The 24,876-nt window shown below is 35.1% G+C and overlaps 1 protein-coding gene and 1 pseudogene across 2 annotated transcripts; one reads left to right on the forward strand and one right to left on the reverse strand.

The window, feature by feature from the left end:
- Nucleotides 1–989: 989 nt before the first annotated feature.
- On the forward strand, nucleotides 990–14,081 carry LOC148682830 (uncharacterized). The gene is made up of 3 exons (XM_088650916.1): nucleotides 990–1,018; nucleotides 1,360–1,504; nucleotides 10,514–14,081. Exons 2-3 carry the CDS (start codon nucleotides 1,420–1,422, stop codon nucleotides 11,716–11,718), a joined length of 1,290 nt encoding a protein of 429 aa, XP_088507042.1. The 5' UTR covers nucleotides 990–1,018; nucleotides 1,360–1,419; the 3' UTR covers nucleotides 11,719–14,081.
- A 181-nt stretch (nucleotides 14,082–14,262) lies between these two features.
- On the reverse strand, nucleotides 14,263–24,337 carry LOC148682831 (uncharacterized; annotated as a pseudogene). Its single transcript, XR_015943090.1, has 8 exons — nucleotides 24,193–24,337; nucleotides 19,595–19,804; nucleotides 18,836–19,001; nucleotides 18,166–18,756; nucleotides 17,138–17,203; nucleotides 15,484–15,554; nucleotides 14,866–14,909; nucleotides 14,263–14,610 (listed from the first exon to the last, which is right to left on the reverse strand). The product of XR_015943090.1 is annotated as an uncharacterized LOC148682831 (transcript).
- Between the last annotated feature and the right edge of the window lie 539 nt (nucleotides 24,338–24,876).

Consider the following 24,876-nt stretch of genomic DNA (forward strand, 5'->3'; position numbering starts at 1 on the left):
TATTAACTGAATAGGACCGTTTAACATATAAGAAACCCGTTGACAGGTATAGCTGTTCATGCCAATACCAACTTGATAGACTATTACATGAACATATTACATGAACAGGACCTGCCTAACATCTCTTAAGACAAATAAGCATAGTGTCTATAACAATACATGCTTGATTGCCCAGATCAATACAGTTGCTACATCTGAATGGTGCTTTTTCACACATTTTAAAAATAACAACTATTTGTAAGCGAAGTTCTTCAACAATACCAGTTTAATACCTCAAATAATTATACATGTGAGGCATCACAGTGGTGCAGTAGGTAGCACTGATCGCCTCACAGTAAGAAGGTCGTTGGTTTGAGTCTCAGCTGGGTCAGTTGACATTTTTGTTTGTGTGTTCTCCCCATGTTCGCATGAGTTTCCTCCAGGTGCTCTGGTTTCCCCAAAGTCCACAGGAACTGTTGAACCATACAGTGGCTGTTTTTTTGCCCTGTATTCTCTTTATTTGCATTCAGCAGAAACAGTTTTGAAATTAGTAGAGGATGAGTAAATGACAGAATTGTAATTTTTATGTGAACTACCCTTTTAATGCTTATGTAAGTAAAGGTAAATTAAATATTACTACAGATATTGCTAAAGAATGGCAGAAAACGTGGAACACAGATAATAAGAGACAACAATTCATGTGAAAAAAGAAACCCTATATAGGCCTATGAAGTTGTAGAAATAGAAGAGGTCATAATTATGAGGATGAGATTTGGACTCAAATATTAATAGAAAGTGTTGTAGACATACAAGTCATTATAAAGTGGATTAAAAAAAGTTAAGAAAATGTTTAGATTTAAGGTTTGTGAGAGAGAGAGCAGACAAAGTGTAAAGTGAAAACCATGGGAGAAATGTATCAATAAGTCATGACTGCAACAGATAGTGGCAAAAAAAGTTAAACAAAAAAGACTTTTATTTTGCCGTGGCGCGTGACGTCATCAGGCAGCGCTGCTTCGTCGCTGTGATTCAACTGGAGAAGGTTTGTTTTAAAACGTTTACAGATATAAACTGATTTAAAGTTAAAGTTCTAAAGTTTTAAGTTTTTTATACGATGCTATATTATGTTTCTGCTGTTGGAAATATTATTTTAACCCTTTATATAACTATTTTAGTATTTTAGTAGTACTATTTTATTCTCAGTAACTGAAGGCTGTTGTTTGAATAAAACAACAGAAAAGTGTATAATAAGTGTTTAAATTAAATGTTTCACCTAATTTATTTTTGTTAATTACTCTCAAATAAAGAAACCATTGAAGCAAGTGTTGAAGAGAAATTATTTTGTTTCTGTTCATTGTTTTGTTCATTTTGAACTGGATTAAGTGTCCAAACACAGAGAAAAAAAACCCTGCTGAAGCGACTGATCTCCACACTATTGTAAAGATGGCATTTATTAAAGAGGAGAGTGAAGATGTGAAGATTGAAGAGACATTCACAGTCAAACAGGAAGATCTGCAGGAACAAACAGGTTGGTTTTCATACTGATTACTAAATTAAATCCATCTTGCAGCCCTGAGTGTGCTGCCTAGTTCTCCTAAACGCACAAAAGCAGTCATTGAAAGACAGGAATGAGTTTCTTTTGTCACTTGTTCTCGTGTCTTTTGTCATTCTTTTAATGTATTATTAGTCTCCCATTTTCTCTTCCTTTTTAAGGTTATTGTTTTTCTTGTTCTCCTGCTGTTGGTAAAGCGTCTTTGAGCACTGGCGCTATATAAAATAAACAAAAACAATAATTAAAGTTCAAATGAGCTGACGATATTTGACCTACAGTATTCTCATAGAAGATATCTGCTATTACGGTGATAGTGTTGACTTTTACTTTTCATTTGCATATGTCACGTTGATCACAATTTTTTCATCAACTTCTTTATGGGTTTAAACTTGTTTCTAGTAGTTGTTACTAGTTCTCACAGATAGTATCTGAGTTAGAATTACATCATTATAATAGCTAATTACCGGGGCTATTGCTTTTAAACAGGGTTTCTGCGGTGCCTTAAATTCCAAAATCTAAATTTTCAATCTACAATCACCAACAACCCATCTCAATAAAACTTTTCATTCAAAAAGGTCTTTTTAACTCTATTTATCATAATGGTTTAAATATTTACTTACAATAACATTTGTTTAAACGTGCTCCATTACTGCTGAGGACATCAACCTAGACAGATTGTTGTGCATATATTTAGTTTATTATAGGTTTTAAAACGTTTAAAGCATTTGTTCATTTATTTATTTATTAATTTTAAAGAAAGTTTACTTAGGAAAAAAAGTGTATGGATACAAGTAAAGCTTACTTGTTGCTACACAGAATTTTAAATCTTTTGCTAAAAAATATCTAAAATATAATTTTTAAAAATGTAATTTATTATTGTATAATTAAATTATGATATTTTTTCATCGGGCAAAATAAAATATTTTCATCTTAGCCATTTGAAAAATTCCTTAGCCTTTAGCCCTTTATGAGTCTAAAATTTCAGTCATAATGGTCTTAAAAAATCTTTAAAATTCTTAAATTTAACTTGGTGAAACCTGCAGAAACTCTTGTTTAAAGTATGTCAAAAAAACATGGATGCCCCCAATTTTAAACTTGATGAATGAAATTGACACTAAAATAATAAATTGTTCTAAAACATTGTACAGTATTCTTAACTATATGATGTTGCTGTGGGACGACGTGAAACAAAATGAACAAATTATAGTGAAACAATAACGTTTAGCATTGCACTGACTACAACTGGCCAACAAACTAGTCTAAAAATGACTTTTTCTGCTTAAGTAATGGATTACAGCATGCTGATGAAATGCAAACATTTGAGTGTAAAATTCTTCAGTATTGACCATATTCTTCATGTACCAGCAGGCGGCGACATTCAAATCCTTTTTGCTTGAGACTTAAAAAAAAAAAAAAATTTAGATCCTAAAAACAGTGTTCTACTGCTTAGGCATGTGACGACAACAGTTTACAAGGTATACTGCGGTTAGAAAAAAGTTGATTTTTTAAAACTGCCAAAATGTTCTGCTGTACCATTTCTTTGGTATATGTAAGTTTTTTTTTTAAAGGTTTTGTTTTAAGTTTTTCAGGACAACAGTATCTTCAGCAAAAAAGATATCCAAAGATGCCGTTTTAAATCGTTAAGAAATCTGTTTTTGAAACTAATGCAGACAGTGTGTGACGTGTCTGAAGAGCGAGAAGGGATCCGGGGGTGAGAAAGGTGTGCAACTTATTTGAGGACCGGGAGGGAGACGTGCGATTTTTTTTTCACTCCTCGTTTTCACTCGTTTGCTCGTTAGGGTTAGGGTTAGTTTTGTAATTAAATTTAATTCACGTTTCACATGATTTCTATGTGATTAGCTGACAGGTACATTTTTTCTGTCACTGTACCAAAATTTGAGGTCAAATGATTAGGATCCATATCTTTATTACATTTAGATGAAAATTGTCTAAAAATATTGGCCCAAAATCTATGTAATTTAGGGCATCCCCAGAACATATGACTGATCTGCTCGTTCCAAACCACATCTGGGACAAGATGAATCTGAGTCACATACAGAAGATGAGTGTACCAGTTCTATGGCATATTGCCAGGCTGTATCTGATATTTCTAGTCCCAGTTCGTCTTCCCATTTCTGATTTATATGGTTTAGGGAAGGAGAGGGCAGTTCTTTGGATCACTTCATATAACATGGAAATCATACCCCTTTGATATGGGTCCATATTTACCAATTCATCTATCCAGCATGCTTCTGGTTGGTTCAGTGAAGGACAGAAGTGTTTTTTAATGAAACTATGGACCTGAGGGTACATAAAAGAATTAGACTGGGGAATCTCAATGTCTGTTCTTAACTGTTAAATGAGATAAATATGCCATCTTTAAACAGGTCTTTAAAACAGTTAACTCCCTTCCTAAACCAAAATTGGACTGCTGAAATCTATAATCTTGGCAATACAAACAGACACAGTCTGAAATAGAAACAGAAATCTTGGTAGTATTATCAGTTTAATGGAATTGATCTTCCCAGCCAAAGATAAAGGAAAGGTTGACCAGTGCGTCATGTCTCGTTTTACTTTGTCTAACGTCATTTAAAAATTATTAATAAACAAATCCTTATATTTACGTGTCACACTCACACCAAGATATACAAATTTATCAGGACTTGCTTAAAATGGAAAGGTTTGGGTAGACATTTGCTGTGCTCTATCATTGAAAGGGAAAAGGAGATTTTTTGCTAGATTGACTTTGTCTCAAGAAACATTTGCAAATTCTGAAATGATTGTAAGAGCTTTTGGAATGCATGTATCTGGAATTGACAGAAAAAAGTAGATCATCCGCATATAGCAGAAACTTATGTTCTTGTCCCTCTCTGAAAATTCCTTGCAAGCCATCTGAGTTCCTTAATATGGTTGCAGGAGGTTTGATGACAATGTCAAAGAGCAGAGGGGACAGAGGGCAGCCCTGTCTCGTTCCTCTAGAGCAGGCATGTGCAAACTTGGTCCTGGAGGGCCGGTGTTCTGCAAAGTTTAGTTCCAACCCCAATCAGACACACCTGGACTAGCTAATCAAGCTTTTATGGCCCGTTTCCACTGAGTGGTTCGGTTTGGTACGCTTTTATGGCCATTTCCACTGTCAAAAGGCGTACCGAACCAAACCGTACCATACCACTTTTTTGGCACCCTTTCGAAAAGGTCCCAAACACTAAGGCCGTACTCACACTAGATACAGCTGCCTCAAACCGGGCCAAAGCACTTGTCCCCCTCCCGTCTCCCCCGAGGGCCCGCACTCACACCACAAACGGGCCTCGGCACACTTACGTCATCACTGCTGCGCTGTTCAGTGAGAAGCGCTTTCTCACTCAACAGCACAGTAAAGATTTCTCTAGTTATATCGTTTCAGTCGTTAGTTATGCAGTGACATGCAGTCGAATATTTCGCCAAACAGTCCTTAGGGATGCGGTGACACGCAGTCAGATATTTCGCCAAACAGATTTGCCACTTTTGGCGCTCATAAACAATCATAAAGCTCTCGTGCTGCAGGAATGAGGAGGTCTGCTGAAGCCATGCAGCTGTCGTGCTTCGAGGAGTTCTCGTCTGTAATAAACTACGGCAGTTTGCGTTCACTGAACAGTAAGAATGATTAATAAATCCATATGTAACAGCCCCTTAAAAGTCACGTCTCGCTTTCAGTTTCGGGCTTTGGCGCGTTTTGCACTCACACACAAGCATACCGTGCCAAAGCCCAAGTGAACCGCGCTCAGGCACACCTCTTCCAACCGGGCCAGGGCCGGCCAAGTGAACCGTGCTTGAGCCCGATTCAGCGCACTCACACTTCTCAAACGATCTGGGAAACGGGCCTGGGCATGGTACGGATGACATAGTGTGAGTAGGCCCTAAAAGGCAGAGCTAGACGTGCAGCTGAATGCTATTGGTTTACAGAGATACGTCATTCGTAGACACAAGCCAGAATCTAAACAAAGGACCCGCCATGTTTGAAATACACAGCGAGAGATTACAGCGGAATTATATACATATGCAGCCATGGTCGATCCGGGCTCAAACAAACCCTGTCGTCGTCTTGATAAACAGCCACAAAGCCATGGAGAAGAGCAGATTTACCCTGTGCAGCGTAGTTTTTTACGAGCCAGTCTGAAGCCCGAGTGGTTTCGCTTTCTTCCTTACGCTGGCTGCGCGTCTCTATTTGAAATAACAAACTTCTTGAGCTGATAATAATAACATGCGGTTAATTATTGACAAGCTTTGGAAACCTGATCCTGTGAGAAGCTGACAAACGCGGGACACATTCTGTGACACATTCAGAAAGAAAAGGACAAATGTGGGAGTGGAGCGCGGAAAAAAGGCGAAGCCAAGGAGCATGTTATTTATTCAGCAAACGTGAACAGACTGCCTTGTCTTAATCTTTATTATCACCTTTTGGACTAATATGAACTGGGAATGAAGGAATGACTCTCTAACAGAGGCTACATGTGCTGCTGAAGATTACAGACACAGATGAGAGGTTTGCTCTGACTGTAGGCTATACTTTGTGCTGTTTTGAATCTAATTAAGGATGAAATGTCTGCTTTGTGTAGTTCTTCTGTAGTTGCTAACATATCGGAGACTGTAAGGGTCTGTATGTCTTCCTATATGTTAATTTATTTATTTACTTTATATAATTACAGACGTTACAGTAGGGTATTTCGCACTGTCATTGATCTGCAGATCTGTGAGATCAGTAGATCTGCAACTAATGTTCATAGAAAAGTTAGTAATAAACATTTATACACAAGTATTTATGTGTGTAAAGCATCTGTTTTATGAGAAGTGCTTTTCATATGATATGTGAACGACCTGTGCAGCTTTATTGTAGACATTTTCTCGAGCGAAAATGACGTCGACTGAAACTTTGTCATACACCACGCCCACTAAAAGGGTACCCTTGGTAGTGGAAATGCAAGCCTGATAAAGGTGACCCGTACCGACCCAAACCGGACCGTACTGTACCAGTCAGTGGAAAAGAGCCATTATGTCCAGGGTCAAAACCAAATTTTTAAGCACTGTAAATGAATAGATATACTCTATTCTTTCAAATGCCTTATGGGCATCTAAAGTAATTAAGTCCTCTGGATTGGTATTATTTTAGGTAAATAAGTAATATTAAATAAGCAACAAAGGTTGTAGGATAACTGTCTCCCAACAATGAAACCAGTTAGATCAGGGTAAATTCTCTTTCTCATGACTGACTCCACTCTAATTGCCAGCACTTTAGCCAGGATTTTATACAGCAGAGTGAGCTGATCGGACGATAAGATTCACATTTAAGTGGATCCTTACCATTTTGAAGAAGTACTGTTATAACAGCCGATGCCATGAAGGGGGGAGGGATTCCGAAACAAGAGCTTTAGCAAATACCTTGCACAACAGGGGTGTTACTTATAAACACTTCTTATAAAACTCAGCCGGGAAACCATCAGGGCCTGGTGCTTTTCCGGTTTTCAATTTTTTAATTGCATTTTCAATTTCAGAAGTTGTTAAAATCCCTTCTTTTGTCAACTGATCTGAATCACAGAGGTATGGTAGTTCTAAATAATTAAAAAAGCTCTCAATACGTTCAATTTAGTTTACCTCAGAGTTGTAAAGAGTTTTATAGAAGTTTTTAAATTGATCACTAATACCCTGTTTATCAGTAATAATACTGCCATCATCCTTACTAACTGCTGCTATAACACCAGCTGCTGAGGATTTTTTCAGTTAGTAACACAATAACCTGCCAGCTCATTCACCATGTTCATAATAAATCTGGTGTGATCTTATGTGGAGATCCTCAAGGAGTCATTCCGCTTGCAGAATAAGTATTTTCTTATGAAGCTCTTCGGAAGATGATGTTGATTGTAGCTGATCAATTGTATTATTCTTTTTTTACATGACATTGTCCATCGCTGATGGCCGACAAACTTCACGATGCTTAGCCGGCATCAGGATCCATCGCCCCGCCCCACATTTATATTGATATGTAACTTATTATTTGCATGTCATCGTAATAGCAATAACAGTCTTTTCATGAGCTGTGTTAAATGTTACATATAGCTGCCGCTTGCACAGCTGACAGCATCGTGAGGATTAAATGAAGGGTTATACAATACCTCTCGCGCTTAAATGTGTAGGTTCAGTGCCAAACACTGTTACCTGCGGACTTGAAGCCACTGGAAGTCTTTTATCCACTCTTGGAAAAGTGTAAATGGTGGATTAACATTCAGCACATGATCACTAAAAAGATGCGCCGTTATTAATAGCTTTAGGTAAATGTCTGTAATTTTCATTCTTTCATCTTCAGCGCTTCACATTTTCGCAGTTGTAGCTCCTATCATCTGAAGGCAGAAGGCGTTGACTGAGTGATTGACAGCTGATATTAACCAATCATTTACATTCAGTTGTAGAGCAGTGAGCCAATAAGTAGAGCACAAAGGCGGGGCTAGCATTGCAGACTTTTTTACTTCAAGTTCACATAACAACTGTTTTAATCTGTTCCTGGTGCTGCGTTTGACGTTTTTAGGTGCAAAGATGCATTCTGCATAAATGTCTACCAAATCTGTGCACGCAGTGAGGATTTTACAGTGAAAACAATGAAAATGTATGCTCTACACTGAACTCAAACCGAACTCTCGTGTTCTCCACCAGCTGTGGGAAAAGCCATTGTAATGACACAGATCACTGTGCCATGCCCGTAGCCAGGGGGTTTCGGGTTGTTCGAACGAACCACCCCCCATGGCCCCCATGTAATTTAATTTAATATTATATAATACATATTATAACTATTTATATTCAACATATATATTGTAATAAAGTGTAATTTTATATAACTTTGGCCAGTAATTAGAATCCCATTGAGCCTCAAATCCACAATAAAGTGACGCGAGTCTTGTGACATAACCCAATGAGTGGTAACACTTGAGTCTTTGATGAGACATCCTCCTTTGATACCTTAAACTTTTGCTCTCTTCTCTTGAGCCCCTTTCACACATGCAGACCTTTCCGGAAAATTACCGACAATTTTCCGGAAAGGTTGTATGTTTGAACAGGTCCTTTTTGAAAATACCGGTAAATTCGTTCTGGCTATTTTCCAGAAAGAGAAGTTGTAACATTCCCGGTAATTTGCCGGAATGCTGCGCTGTGTGAATGCAGAAGGAAGATTGCCGGAAAGAGCGCGTACACGTATAGAACATGCTGACGTGAGACGTCTGCTTGAGCCAATCAGAACAGTCAGACGCGTTTACGTCTGCGCGGTTTATGAGAATAAAAGCCTTTGAATATTTTCCCAGACGCATTTAGCTGCTGGAAGTTAGTCAGATCACGTTTATATGTTCTTCTTAATGCCAACTGTGTAAATAATCATCGATAAGATGCTTATGATAAGCCGCTGTTTGTTTACCTTCACGCTTTGCGTGTGCCTGTGCAACAGCCTGTGAGAGCCAGCACACGCACATATTATGAATATCTCGACATGCGAAAGTGATCCTCCATATGTTTTCTTCGAAGTTGTTCACAATACTGATCATCCACAGAGTTTGTAATGTAGTCAAATGTTTACAAATACAAGCGCAGCCGTTTAAGGCTCATTTGTGGTGAATGATGTCAGAATTTACCGGTATTTTGGAATGGATTTGTGAAAGGTCTTTTCCGGAAAATTTTTGTGTAACGTCCTCGCCTGTGTGAACAGCGCTTTTTTGAATATACCGGTAAAGTCGTTCCGGAAATTTTCTGCATATTTACCGGTATCACTGTGTGAAAGGAGCTTTGATCTGTGTTACAGATTATCTCATGTCATCTGCTTTTATTTGCAGTCACAGAAGCTCTCGTTTCCCTTTTTTCCTGTTTATACCACATCATTCCCCTTCATGTTTGTCAGTATGTTATCGATCATTTGTGTGCATATTATTTTGTTACTCACCCTGTATGTTTCCAAGACCACCAGTGAGTGAGTGTCTGGTTGTTTTTTCCTACGGCACTTCCTCAGCGCTCACCCGACCGGGTGTTTACTTTGACTTTTGCTTTTTCCAAGACTCGCTTCTCAATAAAGACTTGCATTTGAGCTCACTCTTTTTTTTTTTTTTTTACTTGTGACACAGGTATTTTCTTTCTCATTTGTGTTTAAAGGTCTTTAGATTTTGGCATGATGTCTAGCTTTGAGGCTTTTTTTGGTCTACTTCACTTTGTCAGACAGGTCCTATTTAGGTGATTTCTTGATTGCGAACGTGTGTGGTAGTAATCAGGTCTGGGTGTGGCTAGAGAACTTGAAGCTGGTGTGATAAATTAAAATTGTTCTAATGGGAATTTCTTTTTTCACAGAAGTCTGTGTAGTTCAGTATTTTGTCTTCAATTTAAGAATAAAAACTTGATTTAAAAACTGCACAGTGTGTTTAATTGTGTTATCTTTGACTAATATTTACATTTGTTTGATGATCTGAAACAGTTAAGTGTTAGATTTCTGCATTGCATTTGTTACATACAGATTACTTGCCTCTAGAACATTTCTCATTTAAAGGTGCAGATTTAAAGCTTTATGCAGATATTATACATGTGTCATATGTCTATGAGGCAAATATTCTCAGAGATTCAGCTGTTTTTTTAACAGGTTTACCAGTCAGGCACAGAATGAAAAAGCATTCCATATCTGCTTTACAAGTTTTAAACTGTTTTGTTGTGATTACGAATATATACAAATAGAAACTGGCCATTTACAGCTTTCAAATTTTTGTCCCATCAATATAACCAAAATTAATCAAGGAATAATCATATAAGAATCTGCTTAAATGTGTATCTGTGTAATGGACTCCAGGAGGTAAATATGACAAGATCAATCTAAATATGATCTGCTGTTTTTACATTTAATGTGCATCAAAATTAAGATTTGTGTAGCTAATGTTTTCACTTCCTTTTCACTGAGTTTTAATGATTTACTAAAAAGTAAACTTATTTTTATTTCAGACCTAATTAAAGACTACGAGGAGAGTAAAGAGGAGGAACATCATGTCAAAATTGAGGACAAAACTCATTTAGAGACTGATTGTGTGTTAAAAGTGAGAGACAAGAGTTGTTTTACCTGCACTCCGTGTGATAAGAGTTTGGCAAGCAAAAGTAAACTAAAGACTCACATGAGGATCCACACTGGAGAGAAACCATTAACATGCACTCAGTGTGGGAAGAGTTTTAGCAAATCATCATCGCTTTATAGACACATGAAGATCCACACCAGAGAAAAACCATTCACTTGCACTCATTGTGGGAAGAGTTTCAACCACTCATCATTCCTTAATCTACACATGAGGATCCACACTGGAGAGAAACCATTAACATGCCCTCAGTGTGGGAAGAGTTTTAGCAAATCATCGTCGCTTTATAGACACATGAAGATCCACACCGGAGAAAAACCATTCACATGCACTCAGTGTGGGAAGAGTTTTAGCTGCTCATCATCCCTTAATAAACACATGAGGATCCATACCGGAGAAAAACCATTCACTTGCACTCAGTGTGGGAAGAGTTTCAGCCTATCAACATCCCTTAATCAACACATGAGGATCCACACTGGAGAGAAACCATTCACATGCCCTCAGTGTAGGAAGAGTTTCAGCCACTCATCATCCCTTCATCAACACATGAGGATCCACACTGGAGAGAAACCATTCACATGCACTCAGTGTGGGAAGAGTTTCAGCAAATCATCATCCCTTAATCTACACATGAGGATCCACACTAGAGAGAAACCATTCACATGCCCTCAGTGTGGGAAGAGTTTCATCCACTCATCACACCTTAATCAACACATCATGATCCACACTGGAAAGAAACCATTCACATGCACTCAGTGTGGGAAGAGTTTCAGCACATCATCACACCTTAAAAACCACATGAAGATTCACACTAGTGTAAAAGAGTATGTGTGCTTGGAGTGTGAGAAGACTTTTATTACAGCTGCAGAATTGAAACGGCACCAGAGGATTCACACTGGAGAAAAACCGTACAAGTGTTCACACTGCAGTAAGAGGTTTACTCAATTAGGAACCCTGAAAACACATGAGAGGATTCACACTGGAGATAAACCGTACAAGTGTTCACACTGCAGTAAGAGGTTTACTCACTCAGGAACCCTGAAAAAACATCAGAGGATTCACACTGGAGATAAACTGTAGACATGATCAGTGTGTACTAGGGTTGGGTACCGAAACCCGGTGCCATTATAGCACCGGTACCTTGGTAACTGGTATGTACCGGTATTAAATCAGCGTATGAATTTCGGTGCTGCGGGATGGACGTGAGGGGCGCATGAAAAAAGGCACATATAGGCGTTGCGTCACAGCATCACTAAACATTTAATTCTAAACAACTTTGAGGAATACGGACAGGCGATATCAGGCGATTGTTATTGTCGCTAGGAAACAGATGCACGCAACGTGCAGAGTACAGAGCATTTAGCCTGGAACCAGTGGTTTTCGGTGAGCGAGAGCGACACTTCAGATCAACATGCGTGATCACGTTCATCCAATTTGCTTAAACTAAGCAAAAAGCGTATTTAAAAAAAGCTAAAGCTAAATTCTAAAGCGTATTTTACAAGAAATTATTCTTACACAGCAACTGTCTTTACAAAAGTGTGTGCAAGGAGGAAACATGTCAAACTTAATGACACATTTGGGGGCTCAAAGGCAGAGCCTCTCTCGCGTGCTTTAGCTCCCTCCGGCACTCGCTTATGCTCGCTCCCTCTGTTTTCTTGGCACTATGCTATCTCTGTGACGGAGCTGCGCGCATCAGCTCCCCGCACTCGTCAGAAGTTGATGCCCAAATTGACACAGGTAATAAAAAGATTAAACTTCAGTTATGTTCATGTTGTGAAACACTATCAAAATGTCCACTGTTGATGATATTAGACTTCTGTTTTCAATAGCGATTTTAACTCTTAATATAGGAAGTCCTCGGCTATGCAGAGACCATTATTAATCACAAATCTAGTGTACATAGTTTAACATTAGGAAATGCAGTCTTGAATTTAAAATCAGTCAGCTTTTATTCATGAAATAAACAATAAGAAATAGGACTTATTTTGACTCCAGAATAATTATGTTTTAGGAAACACTGTAAAAGTTTTCAGAAAGAATATTTTAAATGAATGGGAGAGCAAAATAAAATTACTTCAACTGTAGGCCTGTTAAAGTGTACAGGTGCAGCAATGTGCCATGATGTACTTGAATGTTAGAAATGTGTTCTCCTTCTTCAGTACAACGTTGCTTGTCAAATAAATGAACAAGGAAGATTATTTTGAGTAAGTTATTTATCTTGTTTATGAAGACTGCAGAGTGATGCATGAAAATAAATGACTTCCAATTATGTTTTAAGTATTTTGTGATATATATGTTTAAATGTGCTCCTAAAAGTACGTGGCCCCTGCCCGCCCCCCACAGGTTAATAGTAAGCTAATGTAATTTCATAATGCAAATTTTAAATTCATGCTAACCAACAAATGATCAAAGGAAATGTATTAATGTAATACAATATTAACTGATGTTTACTTTAAACTGTAATTATATTGTTCTATTAAAATAATTTTTTAAAAATAATTTGTCAAATAAAATATTTTTGAAGAGTCGTCCACCATCATTTTGTGGCTAAAAAGTGTCGATTCAGGCACCGTTTTGGCACCAGTATCGTTTTAAAAGTAGCAATTTAGCACCGGTATCGAAAAACCAAACGATACCCAACCCTAGAGATTCACTCATTCGGGGCAGCTTAAGAAACACATGGGATGGTTTCCGGTATGGTGTTGACACATGTAGCAGCATAGAAAGAGCGCTCCCATACACACTGGTATTAATGTACCAAAATGTTTTGATATCTATATATCAAAAAAGTAAATACATTGTACTTACTGTGTTCATAATGTCTTTTAGAACAATTCTGATACTCTGAAGGTGAAATACAGCTAAGGTGGGGACAGGTTTGGGGGTATGGATAGGTTTAGGGGTGGATAAAGGTGTAATTAAAGTTTAATTCGATTAACCAATCAAAAGTGCAATGTAAAAAGTAATATTCACCAAATTGTATTATGTGTCACAATATACACAGTAACTATATTGAAATAAATTAGTCAAAGCACTTAATAAAAAGGGGGATCAATCTTTTTCTTACATTTGTTTCAGTTTTTACTTTGGTGTAATGTATATGTAACTTTAATGTATATACAGAAATACCTTTTTGTATAGCACTCCATAAAAGGAATTAATTTAAAGAAAAAATCTCTGAGAGGGTATATTAATTTCCGCTGAGCACTGTGTGTGTGTGTGTTCTGCACTTATTTCTACATAAATTAGTACACTTTTCACAAATGTCTTTTAAATAAAATGTTTTGCCTTGTGTTATACTGTGCCTACACATAGCTTACTATAAATTGCAGAGTGAAAATGTATAAATGTGTTAGTTTGTGTTCTGTGGTACAAACATTTAAAAAAAAAAATAAAAAAAAAATTGTATGTATCTATGCTGCAAATGCACACTTTAATGGCTCTGATGTGAGCCATAAAACTCCTGAAGAACCAGAAATGCATTTAGTACATTTAAATAATTAATATATATATATATATATATATATATATATATATATATATATATATATATATATATATATATATATATATATATATATATATTATTATTATTTTTTTTTTCAAATACAAACATTCAAACTGTTTTGCCGAGGGATTTAGTGTCTTTACTGGCTGCAAATATGACATAGATGAAAATACTGTAAGTGGTTATCTTTGTGCGTGGAAGGCTTTACTCTAGCTTAACAGAAAAATGTATTATAATACAATTCAAAAAATAAAAATAAAACAAAATACAATTTCAAAATGTGGGTTTAAACATGTGCTGAGTTAAAGTAGATTTAAAACAACAAACAAAAACAAGACCTGCACCGAAAATAGCTACAACAGCAGTAGACAAATCTTTTTTTAAAAGCATTCCTTTTTTATAACCCACTGTATTTTACAAAAAAGTGATTTAATGGTTCCCAGGAGTCTTTCCATTTCATCCCACTGTAAATCAGTAAAAGACATTTAATTATAATTATGTTTACAGAATAGGCTGTGATATTTAAATTAACATAATTTTAAAAAGTAATTTGCTGCAAACACAGATATATTAGTTAAAGATTATTACAATTTTTTACAATCTTCACTTCACATTATTATCTACAAGAATAATTGTTTACATCAAAAACCATTCATAGTTTGTTCAACATATTTCCACCACTGTATGACAGAATTATATTGTGTATTTGTGACACTTACCATCCAGAACACGGCTTCCATCTGACTCTGGCCTCTTCAACACCCTATAAGAACATGAGCATTGAGCAACATTGACTGTTAGTTCTGAGTGTCTAGAATTGTTTGAACATTTAGCATAATTGATGGAACTAGCCACAACAATACCCATTAAATGAAATATCTAGAAAGTCGGCATAATTGTCTTTAAACCTGTTCACTGTCAATGTCACACAATCAAGTAGAAGCAGCTAGATTGGCTTTGGTTGTAGAAGGCATTGAAAGCAATGTTAAAGTTGTCTGGAAACGTGCTGACACAATGCCTGACATACCATGTTACGCACATACCAATTATTACAGTTAACAGTGGATCAAACCAGTAGGACTAAATTCATGTTATATTAGTTGTGATCAGATCAAAATGATTGTGCTCATTATGAAATTAAATTATGTTTTAGAGGCAAAAAATCTATATTTTCAGATATGCCTGATGTTCTAATGATTTCAACTACCACTATAAATACCCACACATTATAAGCTAAATCACGCTTAAATTAAAAAGAACCACGGGATAAATCTTTTTATTTTTATAAAATTATATTTTTTACTTAAGTAACTTCATTCATAAATAAGTGGTCTTACTTCTTTGGACATCCTCCTTTTCACAATCCTGTCATATGGAAAGGTTTTCTGGTTGGAATGTACTTGGCATTCTGCAGCAGAAATATATAACTCTTACTTACAAAAAATACTTAATATTGCAGGAAAGTTCAGAGAGCAATGAGTCTGATATAAATACTGTGAAACAAGAAATTTTTAAATGTAAACTGCTTTCACTCAGTAAACATTCTTTTTAAAAAAAATAGTTTTATAGTTTTAGTTTTATATTCAAATTTTAATGTGAATTTTGATTTATAGTAACATTTACATTTACACCAAATGAGAGAACAGCATATTTTGTATAGCATATTTCAAACACATCTTTTTTTTCTGTTTTACTGTAAAAAAATGTGTAGAGTATAACATCAACTTTGGGCAATGCAGTGGCGCAGTAGGTAGTGCTGTTGCCTCACAGCAAGAAGGTCGCTGGTTTGAACCTCGGCTCATTTGGCATTTCTGTGTGGAGTTTGTATGTTCTCCCTGCGTTCACATGGGTTTCCTCCAGGTGCTCTGGTTTCCCCCACAGTCCAAAGACTTACTGTACAGGTGAATTGGGTAGGCTAAATTGTCAGTAGTGTATTTGTGTAAATAAGTGTGTATTGATGTTTCCCAGTGATGGGTTGCAGCTGGAAGTGCATCCGCTGCGTAAAAAAGTGCTGGATAAGTTGGCGGTTCATTCTGCTGTGGCGAATGTGGATTAATAATGGGACTAAGCCGTCAAGAAAATGAATGAATAATATCAACTTTCTCATAGCAGCTTTACAGGTGTTTATATTGAAATTATGACATTCTATTAATTAGAACAAAAATTATAACATTTTATAAACATTCTTTAGGCATCTCTAATACTGTTCTGTTCTCTATTTCATCTGTCCTTTTTTTTGTTTTGATATAGGAACAATTTAGTGAGTTTGAGTAAAAGAAAGTAAACTTAGTATTACTATTTTTTACAGACACACTAAATGCAAATAGTTCCCCCCATTATTATATCATTCATTCATTCATTACTTTTCTTTGTCAGCTTAGTCCCTTTTTTAATCTGGGGTTGCCACAGCAGAATGAACCGCCAACTTATCCAGCACGTTTTATGCTGCGGATGTCCTTCCAGCTGCAACCCATCACTGGGAAACATCCATACACACTTATTTACACACATTCACAACGGTCAATTTAGCTTACCCAATTCACCTGTACCGCATGTCTATGCACTGTGGGGGAAACCAGAGCACCAGGAGGAAATCCACACCAACACGGGGGGAGCATGCAAACTCCACACAGAAACACCAACTGATCCAGCCAGGACTGAAACCAGAGACCTTCTTGCTTTGAGGTGACAACTCTACCTACTGTGCCACCGTTTCACCTATATTATATTAGAATTATTGATAATTCATAATTTTACAATCATACTATATATTAAATTATCCTCTTAATAATTTGTTTACTCATTGTCATATAGTACTATTAAATGCAAGGCAACATAGAAAAGAATTGAGGAAACTGTAAAAAATAGAAAACAATCAAATATTACATTATATAGTTTTTAATGTAACAAAGTTTATATGCATACAATTATTCAGATAATATTCAGAATCTGCTATTTATTTATTTTTTCAGAACAGCAATATCACATTACCTGCTTGTTTGTAGATCCACTTCTTTTGTTTGCCCCCTTTTATGACACTTTCTCTGGAGGATGAATCTGTAAAAACACAAAAATAACACATATAGTTGAAGTCTGAGTTATTGGCCTCCTGTTTATTTTTTTTTCTTTCCAATTTCCCTTTAATGTAGAGCAGATTTTTTCAACACATTTCTAAACATAATAGTTTTAATTAGTCATTTCTAATAACTGATTTATTTTATTGGTAACACTTTACAATAAGGTTCATTAGTTAATGCATTTACTAACATGAACTCATCATGAACAACACATGTACAGCATTTATTAATCATAATTAACATTTACTAATGCATTATTAACATTCAAGTCCATGCTTGTTAACATTAGTTAATGCACCATGAGTTAACATAAACTAACAATGAACTACTGTATTTTCATTAACAAGAATAAATACTGTAGTAAATGTATTGTTCATTGTTTGTTCATGTTAGTAAATGCATTACTTAACATTAACTAATGTACCTTATTGTAAAGTGTGACCCTTTTATCTTTGCTATAATGACAGTAAATAATATTTTACTACATATTTTTCTAGACACTTCTATACAGCTTAAAGTGACATTTAAAGGCTTACCTAGGTTAATTAGGTTAACTAGGCAGGTTAGGATAATTAGGCAAGTTATTTTTAACAATTTGTTGAAAAAAAATATATAGCTTAAAGGGGCTAATAATTTTGTCCCTAAAATGTTTTTAAAAAATTAAAAACTGCTTTTATTCTAGCCGAAATTAAACAAATAAGACTTTTTCCAGATAAAAAAAACACTGACATACTGACATCAGACATACTTTGAAAATGTCCTTGCTCTTTTAAACATAATTTGGGAAACACTTAAAAAAATAAATAAATAAATAAAAGGGGGCAAATAATTCAGAATTCAATTGTATTTACACAACCAATGTTTTAACTTTAATTTCTATATAAATTGTTTGTCCCAACTAAAATGGGAAAAATGCTGTGTAAAAGTTCAAAATAAAGTCACCTGAATCACCGGAATCTGTAGTCATGCACTGGACTGCAGGACTTGATAGAGAGGAAGTAGGTGTAGTAGTGAGGGAAGTAGGCGGTGGAGCAAGAAGTGTTTTGTATGAAGAGGCAGGTGGAAGAGGGGTAATGTAAGAGGAGGTAGGAGGACTGAAGCTTGAGGAATTAGTTGGAGGAATAAGGTTGGAAGATAAAGGTGGAGGAGCAGATGAAGGAGGAAAGCTGGATGAAGATTGTGGAGGAGGAAGATTTGGGAAAGATGGTAGAAGAACAGCAGATGAAGGAGAAAAGCTGGAGGAAGTTTGTGGAGGAGAAAGGTTTGGGAAAGATGGTGGAGGAACAGCAGATGAAGGAGGAAAGCTGAAAGAAGACTGTGGTGGAGAAAGGTTTGGGAAAGATGGTGGAGGAACAGCAGATGAAGGAGAAAAGCTGGAGGAAGTTTGTGGAGGAGAAAGGTTTGGGAAAGATGGTGGAGGAGGAAGGCTTGAGGAAGATGATGGAGGAATAGAAGCTGGAGGAGAAACCGATGATGCTAGGTTTTGGCAGACATCAGGGTCTGTTGCAGCCGAATTCTGAAACCTCTGGAAATCTATAAACAATTTTAAAATAAAGTTAGAGATTTCTTTGAAATTTTGTGAATTTTGTAATCAAATGACCACAACTCTTACTTTTAATAAAAACTTCGTACAGGCTGGTCATTTTATCTATAATTTTTTGCTGTGGTCCCTCTCCAAATGGACCCATTGTTGTTATGAGCTCTGCGTTAAATCCTTTTTTCTTTTCTCTTGAAATAAACAACAATGGCTTATAGCCCAGCATTTCCAATTTCTTAACCTGAAAAATAAATACATAAAAACAGTATAGAAAAATGCAATATAATCATAATATTAGCACAGCCATCCCAGATACATGTGTAGCAAATCTGCATTATCAAAGTGAAAGATAGTTTCTGAATTGCCAAAACAAGTCTTTATGTTTTCAGAATCGTTTGCCTGCAACTGATCTATGTGAACACAATCAAATTAATACATTTGCATAGTCTCTGCCCCAAATGCTCCGAAATGTTTGTCATGTACTGCAGTACATAAGTAAAGTAATGAAAAAAAATCCAACCTTAGATCTTTTTAAACAACTTTAGAGAAACATAATATTATTACACTTTAAAATAACACAAAAGCTGCTCTTTAAATGATCATGATAGAAAATTGATTAGAATAAATTATAGTTTTCTGGTAAAACAACACTTGCTGTTGTGGATCTCAAGCATTAACTGCATCGATAGCTAAAAATCAAAATATGATCTGTTAATATAGTCAGACCTGACATGAATACATTTGTTCAGAAATACATTTTTGATTTAGTTTTACCTAATAATGACAACATAATTTTGTATACACTATGCCTCTGTACTCAAATAATGTACTTACAGCAGTGCGGGCAGAATCTACAACACGGGCAGCATTCCTGTGTTTTTTGTTGTTTGCTGCCCATGACGACTCCTCAATGTTTTTTTTGTTTTGCCATTATGCTTGCTTTTAAAGCAATGGCAGCAAAACAATTTCTGCATGTTTTGCAGTTTGAAACATTTAAAGCCCCACAATTATGGCAAGGCTTTTGCTTGGGTTTTTTCATTCTCTCTGGAAGGAAACAATATATATATATAAATATTAATCATAGACAAAATACATTTTCATTGAAAACACTGTATCTTAAAGTTTTTTAAAAAAAAATACAATAATACAAAAGATTATTTACAGGCTATAAAACACATTTTATGTAACGTTATATGCACATAGAATAATTTAACATATTTAATTACTCAATCATTTAATATATAAATGTATAAATTATTTAACAGACAAAGACATTTTTAATGTAATTAGTAAGTAAAAGTAAACTATGGAACATTATGAATTCAATGAACTCAAAATAGCAATAGAAATTATTAATTAAAATTGCATATATATATATACACACATAGCTTTGGATAAAAGCGTTTGCTAACGTTAAATGAGTAAACGTATATGTAAATATCTTGTCAGATTAAGCTAAATTATCTGAATAAACTTGCCTACCAAGACTGTTTGTAAAGTAATGTTAATAAAGTAAGTTATTGCCTAACATGCTAACATATGAACTTGACATGAATTGGTCTGAAGTCAAGCAAGATTAGCACAAATTTTTAACGTGTATTATCAAAATATAATAACTTAGATATACATGTGAGCAATGCACATAGACAAACATGGTGTGAAGAACAAAATTTCTTTATTTAATTTGTGGAATCAGTGTACATTAACTCACCGCTGAAAGCGGGATCAGTACGGCGATGGATGGATGTTACGTCACGTGACACGATTTCCCGCTTGCTTTTTTAGGGAAATGTGGAAAAATAAATATTTTATAATAAAGTGTTTTTATTTTCATTTCTTGCTTGTAAAGCAGCACAAATATTCGAGTGTTTGTAAAAGTAACATGAAAAAAAAAATCCTATTGATTTTTTATCAATAGGGATTTCGGTTAGGTTTTTATTGGCCATCATAATAAGACTTCACGATAAGAAAGTATAATGAAATGTTAAGAAAATGATAACAACAACCAAACTCATTCAAAAAGAGCAACGTCAACAAAATCTTTAAAAATACAGATCAAATTAAAGTCTAGATGTCCAAAAACAACAATAAATCGAATCTAATATACAGACCTCTAATACAAAGAGCATATTTTAATATTTCATAAATATTATATATATATATATATATATATATATATATATAAATACAAATAAAATAAGTTAGTTTTTTTATTTCGTTTTTTTTTTGTAAAAAAAAAAAATAATAATAAAAAGGGTTTCTGTTCCTGAATATAAGTTGGCCAACACAAAGCTTTGTTATATATAAGTATTATGAATATATAAGCTTCAATTTTCTCTTTTGTCTCAAGCTTCGTGCGCCATTAATGTAAAATAACAGATATAACATTATAAATAACTTTAAGCGTTTTATTAAAAAAAAACAAATACTATGCGAACATATATGAATAAAATATTAAAAGAAAACATTCAATTGATTAATTTTTTCTTTTATATGCTTATACAACTGCATTCACGTGGGCTATATGCTACGAGCCTTTACCGTAGGGCTTTAGGTGTCTTGATGTGACGTCTGAGGGGACCCATTGAAAGCAATGGAGCTCCTGTTGCGTTCGTATAGTGACGCCTAGGAGCACCTTTGGCGTCCTCATGTTGACGCGGAAAGTGTGTGACCATACTTCAGTTTTTGATGCCTTCGGAGTGAGAATGGGTTGGTTCATTATATAAGAAACCAAATTCAGTGTTTTTCAAGAAAATGGACCTCAGCTGTGGTATTATAGTAAAACACATTGAGCATCTGTATCACTTTAGAGAAACAGACATCAATAATCAGCGTATCTATCTCAACAGTGGTTAGAGATGTTTTTTTTTTTTGGCTGCAGAGCATGTTAAGAGAATCATGCAACATCCATATATAGTTCCCAGCATGCACAGTAGAAAAAAACTCACCATAGTTGAGAGGCATAAGCTGATTCTTCATGTCTGTGTTTTTTAAGTGTTTCAAATGTTTAATGTGCTTTATGATCTGATAAAAGTATTGATGAGCTCCATTTTCTTGATACAGTACTCCTTTTGTGATACAACATTAGTTAAAGTTAATAGGTCATAACCATTAGACTGATTTGACCAGTGACTAAACCACCACAGAGTCAAGTATCCAGAGCACAGTTGCTCTCTTTATACAATGTTTGCCACAATACACAATTTGGCAAACAAAGAGAAACTAACATTAGAAATCGAGTCAGAGTCCAAGTAAAGCAGCTGCTGTTCTCCTCAATGGTGACAGCTTAAACACAAAAAGTGATGTTGTTTTATTGCTGTTGTAAAAAAAAGAAAAACTGTAGTTATTTCATAATATTATCACTATATGTAATTTTGTAGAGTGTGGCAGAAATAAGGCCAAACAGGTTGTTAATAGGTAAAGGTGCCGTTTTTGGAGTTGCTTGATGATGCTCTGCTGAAACTTTTGAGAGATTTGATGGGTTTTATTTCAGTTTATTTAATCTACGGCTGTGACTGTAGTCAGTTGTTGTATTTCTCTTCTGTTTCTGCTTATTAACAGCAGGTGTTCATCATCAGTGCTCAATCATCACTTAATTAACCCCATCATTGTCTCATTAACTTTAACTCTGCTGCCGAGTTAATTTTGCTCAAGTTAGAGAGGGACCAAATATTCACTGAACTGAGTAAATTTTACTCTGAGGATTTTCCTGTGTGCCTAAGCAGTATAACACTGTTTTAGGATCTAAAAATTCATCCTTTAAAAAATTCTCAAGCAAAAAGATTCCAATGACGCGCCCGCAGGTACTTGACGAATATGGTTAATACTGAGGAACTTCACACTTAACTGTTTGCATATCATCAGCATGCTGTAATCCATTTCTTAAGCAGCAAAAGTCATTTTTAGACTAGTTTGTTGGCCAGTTGTAGTCAGTGCAATGCTAAACGTTATTGTTCCACTATAACTTGTTTTGTCTCTCATCTTCCCACAACAACATCATATAGTTTAGAATACTGTACAGTTTTTTTATAATAATTATTTTAGTGTCCATTTCATTCAGCATATTTAAAATTGGGGGCATCCACGTTTTTTGACAGACTTTTAACCAGGGTCTTTCAGGTTTCAGCAAGTAAAATGTAAAACTTTTAAAGACATTTTTAAAAAAAAATCTTTAACAGTAATCTACTGTTACTAGATTAATGGGATTATTATTCTTTCTAAAACCTTCTAAATGTTATAGCAAACTCTATCACTTGATCAATAAAAAGGAGGACACACAAGTGCACTGTTAAACCTATTAAAACTGGTGATTGTGTATAAAAGTTTAGAATTTTTTTTATAAATGTCACACATTACATTACTTATTTTATTATACTTAAATATTTAAATACTTTAAATGTAAAATTACGCATTAACTTGAGCAGCTGTTTTCCCATGCTAACTGTCTCTGTTTCACTTATGGTTGCTTCGTTTTAAATATATTTACGCTCATATTTGCTATAACTTCGAATGATCACATCAAGTTCAGCTGGAGAAAGAAATGGTGATCTCTTTTTTTTTTTTTCAGATGTTGTCATTGTCACTCGTAATATCATTGATAATGCCTTTTTTGTAGTCGAGTTGGTCTACTTAAAGTTGATTGACCTGACTTTGAAACCAAAAACTCAAGTTCAAGTTTAAACTCTGAGTTGTCTGAACCTCCTTACTAAAACAGGCCCCAGGTCAGTGTCCTGAGCAGTAAACACATGAAGCACATTTAAACAAATGTTATTGTAAGAAAAATAATTAAAACATTAGGATAGAGTAAAAATGGCCTTTTTGAATAAAAAGTTTAAAGACTTTTTATGGCCTAAAATTTTGATTTTAGAATTTAAGACCCCAGCGGAAAACCTGTTTAAAGTCAATAGCTCTGGTATTTAATTATTATGATAATGATGAAATTCTAACTCAGATACTATCTGTGAGAACTAGAAACAAATTTACACCCATAAAGAAGTTGATGAAAAAAGGGAATTGTGATCAACATGACATATGCAAATGGAGAGTACTAAGCCAACACTATCACTGTAATAGCAGATATCTTCTATGAGAATACTGTAGGTCAAATATCATCAGCTCAGGTAAACCTTTTTAATTTATTGTTCTTGTCTATTTTATATAGCGCCAGCGCTCAAGGATGCTTTACCAACAGCAGGAGAACAAGAAAAGCAATAAACTTGAGAAGGTAGAGAAAATGGGGACTAATAATACATAAAATGAATGACAAAAAAAAAAAGCTCATTCCTGTCTTTTAATGAATGCTTATGTGCGTTTAGGAGAACAAGGCAGCACACTCAGGGCTGCAAGATGGATTTAATTTAGTATTCTTATTATTAAAATATAACTGAATGAGGATCAAATGACTGAGTTGGTGTTTAAGAATGAAAATTAACCTGTTTGTTCCAGCAGATCTTCCCGTTTGACTGTGAATGTTTCTTCACATCTTCACTCTCCTCTTTAATAAACGCCATCTTTATAACAGTGTGGAGATCAGTCGCTTCAGCAGGAGTTTTTCTTTGCGTTTGGACACTTAATCCTGTTTAAAATTAATAAATCAATGAACAGAAACAAAATAACTTCTATTCAACACTTGCTTCAATGTTTTCTTTATATGAGAGTAATTAACAAAAAGAAATCAGGTGAAACGTTTCATTAAAACACTTATTACACACTTCTCTGTTAATTCAAACAACAGCCTTCGGTTACTGAGAATAAATAGTACTACAAAAATACTATAATAGTTGTATAAAGGGTTAAAATAATATTTCCAAAAGCAGGAACATAATATAGCATCGTATAAAACCCTAAAACTTTTGAACCTTAACTTTTAATCGGTTTATATCTGTGTAAACGTTTTCAAACAAACCTTTCTCCTGTTAAATTACAGCGCTGAAGCGGCGCCGCCTGATGACGTCACACGCAACGCCAAAATAAAAGTCTTTTTTGTTTAGCTTTTTTGCCACTTCCAGGTGCAGTCATGACTTATTGGTACATTTCTCCCATAGTTTTCACTTTACACTATATCTGCTCTCTCACACACAAACCTTTAATCTAAACATTTTCTTAACTTTTTAAAT

The sequence above is a fragment of the Danio rerio genome, chromosome 4 (genome assembly GCF_052040795.2).
Source record: "Danio rerio strain M-AB ecotype USA chromosome 4, GRCz13ab, whole genome shotgun sequence".
Lineage (NCBI taxonomy): Eukaryota > Metazoa > Chordata > Actinopteri > Cypriniformes > Danionidae > Danio > Danio rerio.

Bases quoted from the DNA above. Each gene is read 5' to 3' on its own strand.
- LOC148682830 (XM_088650916.1), top strand. From the start codon at position 1,420: ATGGCATTTATTAAAGAGGAGAGTGAAGATGTGAAGATTGAAGAGACA. The intron at 1,505-10,513 runs GTTGGTTTTCAT...TTTTTATTTCAG, and splicing joins AGATCTGCAGGAACAAACAG to ACCTAATTAAAGACTACGAG.